This window comes from Chionomys nivalis, chromosome 10, assembly GCF_950005125.1.
Source record: "Chionomys nivalis chromosome 10, mChiNiv1.1, whole genome shotgun sequence".
In the NCBI taxonomy this organism is placed as follows: Eukaryota; Metazoa; Chordata; class Mammalia; order Rodentia; family Cricetidae; genus Chionomys; species Chionomys nivalis.
In genome coordinates, this window is record NC_080095.1 from 3,512,838 (window position 1) to 3,521,716 (window position 8,879).

At 38.0% G+C, this 8,879-nt stretch overlaps 1 protein-coding gene across 1 annotated transcript; it reads left to right on the plus strand.

Moving 5' to 3' along the window:
• The first annotated feature begins 1,121 nt into the window (after nucleotides 1-1,121).
• On the plus strand, nucleotides 1,122-1,310 carry LOC130883087 (small nuclear ribonucleoprotein G-like). Its single transcript, XM_057783287.1, has one exon. It carries the CDS (start codon nucleotides 1,122-1,124, stop codon nucleotides 1,308-1,310), a length of 189 nt encoding a protein of 62 aa, XP_057639270.1.
• The last annotated feature ends 7,569 nt before the right edge of the window (nucleotides 1,311-8,879 follow it).

Here is an 8,879-nt window from a genome sequence, read left to right on the forward strand (position 1 = left end):
TCAACGAAGAAAATGTCTCTCTCCCTGAATCAACAACCTATATATCCTCAGGATTATATAGATTTTATAAGATCCTTCCCCATAGCAACAAAGTGGTGACGGGTCCAATCTTATATAGGTCTACAGTTTACATAGACTACAGCTTATACAATCTACAGCTATGAGTTCAAAAAGACCATGGCTAGGCCAATCTCAAGAGAAAGAACTTCACAAATCTTGCATTAATTTTTAGCCCATCCTCCTTGATGTTTCCTGAGCCTTAATAACATCACTGTCCCATCTACAGCTGAGGGTTTAACAATCACTACTTTCAGAGGTTTGATCAGTCATGACCCTCTAAAGTAACTGCTATTTAGACATTACTCCTACTACACTACTACTAAAAAAGACACTTCTATGACAAAAACTGCCAGCAGTCCTAACCTATACACATAAGCATAAAGATTTAGACAGCAAATTCGATAAGAACATTGTGTCCACATAGCAATCTAACAGTTGCCGTAGTCCACACAAGGTCCGAGAGCCTAACGAACCAGGATTACAGTACCAGACATGATCCTCACCTATGCAGTGGACCCCAAATTCATCAATAAAGTAGCTGGTTAGACACCACTGTTGCACCAGTTAGAATGTATAGCCAAGCAGATGGGTATTCATTCAAATATTTTAAAAAGAAATAACACTGCTATACTGTAAACTAAGGAAGTTTCTATGCACTTATTTTAAAAAATAGGGAATACCAAATTCTTTGATAAGACTACCATATTTTGACAAAAAAATAATTAGAGGAAAAAATATTGATAAATCTCTGATGTGGGAGTCCCCTCTGTGTGCTGTGATTGCCATTGATTAATAAAGAAACTGCTTTGGACCTATAGCAAGGGAGGACTTAGCTGGGTGGGGAAAACTAAACTAAATTCTGAGAGAAAGAAGGCAGAGTCAGAGAGAAGCCACATAGCTAAACCAGAGACTGATGCCTGAAATTTACTCAGTAAGCCACAGCTTCGTGGTGATACACAGATTAATGGAGATAGGTTAAATTAGTATGTAAGAGTTAGTATGTGTCATCTGTAAGGCCGCCTGCTCCTTTCCGTCGTGCCGAGCCCACTGAAGAGCCACCAATGTGCAAGGCCCACCCTCCCGAACTGAAGAAATTTATGGTCAAGAAGTTATCATTGAAGTTAAATGGTGGCAGACATGTACAAGGAATACTTCGGGGCTTTGATCCCTTTATGAATCTTGTCATTGATGAATGTGTGGAGATGGCAACTAGTGGGCAACAGAATAACATCAGCATGGTGGTCATATGAGGAAAGAGCATCATCATATTAGAAGCCTTGAAAAGAGTCTAAACAATGGCTGTTCAGCAAAGGAGTCCACATACTTTCCCGAAGGACTGTTTGACTTGAGTGTAGAATTGGGTCATGTACATTTTCATTAAAAAACAAAAAACAACAAAAAAAAACTTTTAGATAAATAAACTTTTGAGGTACTCAGAAAAAAAAAAAGAGTTAGTATGTAAGTTAACCAAGCAGTGATTTAGATAATATAGTTTCTGTGTCATTATTTTGGGGCTGTGGAGTATTGGCATTGGTGGATCACCACTGACTGCTGACAATAGACACCAACTATTTGAATTCTTGAATGTTAAATTTCATTTGAAAGGGAAACTATTTGACTTTCACATAAGGGATTTTTGCATAAGTTAATAAGAATTTGAGCCAGCAATTGTCTGTACTCAAATATTACATAAACTGGTACTGTAGAACAGGAGCCTGTGTCTGTTACTCAAATGGCTGCACTAGGGGAGATGCCTGCTGACCTACAGGACTCATATCTTTAGTGGTCTGACAAACAAGGGAACCATAGCACCTGAAAAGTGCCACTTGAAGCCACTTTACAGAAAATTCCCTTAGATTTATCCACTGTCACTAATCAATGACCTATAATGTATATTTAAAATTAGATTCAATCTTCCTGAATTTCTACCAATTGAAAAAAATAAATTGGTTTACTATAAGATGTTGATAATAAGAGGGTGGAGAAAAGGAACAGTTGAGCACTACTGATGGGTTATAAATTAAAATGGCAATAACAGAAAACAATATGCATAGTCTTCAAAATGCTAAAAGAGTAACTTCGACATGGTCTGAAATCTCACTTCTTGGAATATGTATCTTAACGGGCTAGAAGTGAATGTGTCACAAATGTCACAATTCCATATCCACTAAAGTGTTACAACAGTCTGAATGTTTCCATCAAAAAGAAATAATGTTTTAGTAGATAAATATGTTTACCCTGATTTGAACATTATACAATAGACACACATATCGAAACATCGCATAGAGCTAGGCGTGACGGCACATGCTGCAATCCCAGCACTTAGGAGACTTAAGCAGGAGGATTTGTAAAGTCAAAACCAGACTTACTACATAAAGAAACCATGACTCACAAACAACAATAAAAAAGACATTGTATCCATAAACTCGAGACAATTTATTCCACTTACATTTTACCTATGTTGTGTGTGTGTGCATGCGTGTCTATGTGTGTGGGTGTATGTGTGAAGCGCTGGAGCACACATGTCATGGCAAGAGCATCAAAGTCAGAGAATAACTTTGACAAGTTGGTTCTTTCCTTCCACTGTGGAATCTGGTGGTCAAATTCATGCTGCTAGGTTTGCCCAGGAAGCATTTTTAAGGTACAGCCCTCTTATTGGTCCTTTCCACTGTTTATGTAGTGGTTAATAAAGCAGCTCTCCAATGTTCTTTCCACACACATGCTCACATACACACACACACACACACAATAAAGCAGCTCTCCAATGTTCTCTCCACACACACGCTCACATACACACACACACACACAATAAAGCAGCTCTCCAATGTTCTCACCACACACATGCGCACACACACACAATACAGAAGTTCTCCAATGTTCTCACTACACACTCACGCACACACGCATACAATTAAGCAGCTCTTCAAAATTCTTGCCACACACACACAAACACACACACTGTGAAGTGACAGATGGCTTAGCTAATATGATTGCAGTCACTGTACATTGTATCTTCCTTCATCCAATCGTCATGTTAAGTATGTGCAATTGTCTTTGTCAACTATACCTTGCTTTATTGCTAGACACTGTAAATAAATTTGTTAAAGTTTCTGAAATTAGGAATTGAAAGACAAAAAGTGAACATTCTGACTGAGGTGAAAATATAAAACTGTGATGCCCCACAAGTGGAGAAGACAATTTAATGGTCACGATATGTTAGAGAGCCCCAGCTGAGGAGAAGAAAGAGGCTGAGTGAGACATGAAATACAGAAAGGCCTAAGTTCTAGTGGTTCAGACTTAAAGAAAAGTGAATATAGTTTATAACAATTTATTCTATGTCTCAAAACAACTAAAAAACAGAAGGTTTTCACCACAAAAAATGTTAATCACTTTAATTTTATCATGTATATCATGATACATCTATGCTTTATGCATATGTTAAATGATTACACTGCACCCTCTAAATCAATGGTTCTCAACCTTCCTAATGCTATAACCTTTGAACATTTTAATATATATTTTTTATTTTAGTAATATATATAATGTTATATATTATATATTATTTTATATCACATATATAAATAATAAAATATTTATTTTTTAATTTAATAATATAACCTCATGCTATGGTGACCCCCCAACCATAAAATTATTTTCATTGCTACTTCATGACTGTAATTTTGCTGCTCTTATGAATCATAATGTGAATATCTGATATGCAGCAAGTGTTTTCATTGTTGCAAACTGAACATAATTTAAGCATAGTGATTAATCACAAAACTATATATAGTTATAAATTGCAAAATATTTCTAATTATAAATAAATGAAATTTTGTCCTGAAACATGGCATATTATGGGTAACATTCATAATATAACAACAGTAAACAATATTGCTACATTTTGTGACAGGATGTGTAAAAAGTCAATGTCAGTGGAAGGTTGAGATTGCTTCCTTCTCACCAGCTCAGAAATTCTTGGGGCAGTCTTTGCAAGAGCACAATGAGCATCCTCTTCCACAAGTATACTTCTGTATTTAGACATGATAACCAGCAAGATGGAAAACCCTGTTTCACAAAGATATGTTGTTGGAAATGGAAGAAGGTGCAACACAGTCTCAGACAGAAGAAGGTATGACTGCAAACGTTTGATTCCGAATTTTGTAACTGGCATTGTATAGAGATCAGTTCTTGCTGTATCACTGTTAAGGACTTCAGTGAACTCCTCTTATGCTGTCTCAGGGACATCTTCAACTTTGACTGTGAATGGGTTTCTGGTGTGAGATATGTGGGGGCCAGACAAGATAAGCTAAGTATGGGCTGGTCACCCAAAGGAAGTTCTTTATTTCCAACCATTATCACCTGCCAGAGTAGATCTGGCCATCTATAGATAAATTTAGTAAGAGGTCTGAGTCTCAGTAATTTACCATGAGGCAATCCCTGGTTGTAGAAAGAACCACAAGCTGAGATTACCCGACCACTGCCCAAGAACTGACCATTCAAAGGAAATGCCTAACATTCCAACTGTTGTAGATAGAATCACCTGCCAGTGCACACTCACCAGGACACCATTAGACAAATGTAAGCCAACCAGGGGTTCTGAACCTCAGAGACCCCTCACTCCCATTTTTACTACTATAAAACCCTATTCTAATTGAGCTCGAGGCTCTCGGGTTATTCCAATACATTGAACATGTGGAGAGACTGAACTTGCAAACTTGATTAAAATAAAGGCTCTTTGCTTTTACATACAGGACTCTCCTTGTTGGCTTTTGTGGGGACTTCATGGATTTGGGCATAACATTGGAAAGGGCAAATGGGGTATCAGGATGATTTGGAAGATGCGATGAAATTTCATCTGCAAGTATGTGTAAGTGTTCTTTCACAGGAACTATCACATGATCCTTTTGTCTGGTTCAATGATATCTTCCTCAAAAAAAAAAATAAAATAAAAAAACAAATGAACTAGGAACATGAGATCAATTTGTTTTTGTTTATTCTTAAGCGGAAGCTAGGAATAATTAGATTGTTCAGACAAATCGAGGCATGTTGCATTTTATCCTGTCGGTAATAAACGCAACTCATCCAAGGTGACAAAGATCCAACCAAAGAAGCTGCTTTGCAACTCGCTGTCATCATTATAAAGTGCTTCCAACTGCAGTCTTGCTTTCTCATTTAAAAATATTTTGAGTTCATCATGAAACCCAAAAACATGTTTTAAAACTTTTCCTCTCGACAGTCATCTCTCTTCAGGGTGAAATAGCAGGGCTTTGCTTATGTAACCAACTGGTAGCACAGATGAGAAAACAGTCGACTGTTTAAAGTGCTCGCCTTTACAAAACTGACAGAATTCATGCTTTCCATGACTTCGTGTAACTCTTGTGGCATTGTCTTCATTACTAATATTTGCCGATGAATCATACAGTGAGTTCTGATGATTTTTGGTGACTCATTCAGTACCAAAAGTTGAAATCGAGATCAACATCCTAGCACAGTTAGAGCACCATCTGTGTAAACACAAACTTTCCCCAAGGGATCTCGTGCTCTTTTAAAAATGAACCAACTGTGTCAAATATACCACATATAGTAATTGTTGTTTCAAGAAGTTTGCAAACGAGAAACTCATCTTTAAAGTTGCCATTATTAATATATGTCATCACATAAACTAGTAACTGAGGAGTTTGCAACATCTGTAAATCTATCAATCTAGATACTAAATATTGTAGTGGAACAGATTGAATTTCCTGGATCACCTGGTCAAGAATATCAGCAGACATGTCATATATTCTTCTACATTCAAGTGTATAACAAATCTGTATCTGATTATAATTTGAACAATGTCTTTGGCCGCTGACAACAGCAAATCCTCAGCAATAGTGTGAGGTTTCATAGTCTTGGTGATTCTGAGTGCTTCCAAAAATGAGGCTTCAATGAGTGCTATATCTTGTTTGTTCGTAGTACTTGCTACCAGTGTCAAATTTGGCTTTCTTGAGTCAATCAGCATTGGTTTTAAAATAGTTGGTTTCTTTGTCAGCAAAGCTTATCTTTGCAAGCAAAGTTCGAATGCTGTTATCAAAATGGTAGTGTAGTGTGTTTGGCTTCATAGATCAGGCTAATAGAATTTCACAACAAGTAACACACTCAATTCCTGCTATGGAGATAAAACCATAATATAAAAAATCCTCACTATACTTTCTTTCCTTAATGTTCTTCTCTACACAATCCTTTGTCATGGGATAGTTCTCCAATAAAAATAATATGTAACAATAGTTTTAATAAAACAAAAGGTGATACATGGCATAGTTCAGTCAATACAGTCATTAAAGTTCCCTATGATTTACCAATCTCTATGTTGTTGTTTTGTTTTTTGTATGCCTGTTACTATCACAGGGAGCAGTATTCACATCAAAATGTAAAAAGACCGATCAGCTTCCAAGTTAAGTTCCCATGGTATAGATAGGTAGATAGATGTGAATTTATAAATATATATATATATATACAGTAGTTGATGATTTTATAAATAATTATAGTTCATGAAGTCTCACTTTTACCCCAATATTGCTACTTTCAACACAATAGCTGTTCTCTACATATGTGTGACTGACTGTTCCACATAAGACCATTGGGGTGTATATGATAGGGTTGGCACAATAATGTCATCACACTGAGTACTCCTATGTGGGCATGTCTGCATATGGGTAGACCAGCCAGGGGATGGATAGGAAAGCAGTGTCTCAGTTCCTAAGATCAACAGAAATATGGCTTTTCCCATGGTCCAAGGAGACCCTTGTAAAAGAGTCACAAGCCACAGACTGAGAGTCACTGCTCTAAAGACATTCTTAATAGATTACATAGAAACTAGGCACTTGCTCCTTCACAGCAGTCATTGTGCATGGTTAGCAGGCACACATACCCAATGTACTAGAGAAGGCAGAAACTGATGTCAAAACACAGTTAGAAGAATGATCCATGGTGAACAATGCCCCATTTGCAAGAGAGACTCTGGGGAAAAAGGCAAAGGGCCTTTCATCTTGTTCCCTGGATTGTTCTTGGAAGTGATTTAATGCTTTCTGTGACAAACATTTATATTCAATTTATAAGACATGTTTGTTCTTGTTGGGTGTCAGAACATAGCTATAGAACTCAATCTGGTCAGTGTACACGGAATCTGGGTATGGCCTTCTGTTTTGCTTTCATGCCTTCCTATATATAATAAACATTGCAGGCACTGTATTTAAGTTGGTTTATTCTGAAAAAGTTCTAGAAAGGGGCTGCTCTATTACTATTTAGTATGTGTTTACTTGTAGTGATGAGACGAGCAGGTCTGCTTTTCGTCCCTCCAGGCTCCCGCATGGCTAGCTTTACACCTGAAATAACAACACACAAATTTATTCATTTAAACACTGCCTGGCCCATTAGCTCTAGCCTCTAACTGGCTAACTCTCACATCTTGATTAACCCATTTCTATTAATATGTGTAGCACCACGAGGTGGTGGCTTACCAGGAAGATTCTAACCACCGTCCGTCTTGGGTAGGAGAAACATGGCGTCTGCCTGACTCTACTTTCTTTCTCCCACAATTCTGTTCTGTCTTCCCTGCCTACCTATGTTCTGACTTATCAGGCCAAGCAGTTTTCTCTATTAATTAACCAATGAAAGCAACAGATAGATAGAAGACCCTCTTATATCACTTACTGGCATTCATTTACATGTTTTCTGTCATGTTTTTCTAAACTCACACAACCCTCCTTAGATCATTGCTCTCTGTTTCATTCATGTATGCATGCACACTGAAACTGAAATAAGTTTGTCTACAGTGCTAAACTGTAGTCTGCCTGTTCTTTCAGGTGCCTCAGACAAGATCTAAATAGGTTGGCCGAAATTCTATAAACTGCCTCCCTGATTGCATAAAATCCTGTTGCACAGATAGATGACTCTAGGATCGACACACTTAGCCATATTATAGCTCTTCTCCATAATATTATGTAACAGAATCAGAATATAAAAGTAAACTCAATTATTCCTTCCACACATATGACTGCTGAGAGGATATCTCTAGATTGGCAAATTTTGATTGCCACATCTCAGTCTGTAAGTCAAATAGGTTAATGTTGATGTTCATGCTAAGGCAACTTGCATGGTTAAGGTGTAAGTCACCTACTGTGACCACAAACCATCCTTCTCTCCAGACTCTCACTGCCACCTTTTATAACAGTTCCTACAGTTTATTTAAATTTTTACTTTTTACTCTTTCCTTGTCCTGGAAATTTTCCTTTAATTTGTCTTGCTCCAAAATATCTCTCTTGCCTATTATGTGTGGTCCTAGAAAAGCTAATTAAGAAGGTGAACCCAAAGAAAAACATTTAGGCGATGAAAAGAGACAGAGACAAAGACCCACATTGGAGCACCGGACTGAAATCTCAAGGTCCAAATCATGAGCAGGAGACAGAGCACGAGCAAGGAACTTAGGACCGCGAGGGGTGCACCCACACACTGAGACAATGGGGATGTTCTATCAGGAACTCACCAAGGCCAGCTGGCCTGGGTCTGAAAAAGCATGGGATAAAACCTGACTTGCTGAACATAATGGACAATGAGGACTACTGAGAACTCAAGAACAATGGCAATGGGTTTTTGATCCTACTGCACGTACTGGCTTTGTGGGAGCTTAGGCAGTTTGGATGCTCACCTTACTAGACCTGGATGGAGGTGGGTGGTCCTTGGACTTCCCACAGGGCAGGGAACCCGGATTACTCTTATGGATGATGAGGGAGGGGGACTTGATGGGGGAGGGGGAAGGAAATGGGAGATGGTGGCGGGGA

What these genes read in the sequence shown, in the direction of transcription:
- LOC130883087 (XM_057783287.1), top strand. Translation starts at nt 1,122, where the DNA reads ATGTGCAAGGCCCACCCTCCCGAACTGAAGAAATTTATGGTCAAGAAG.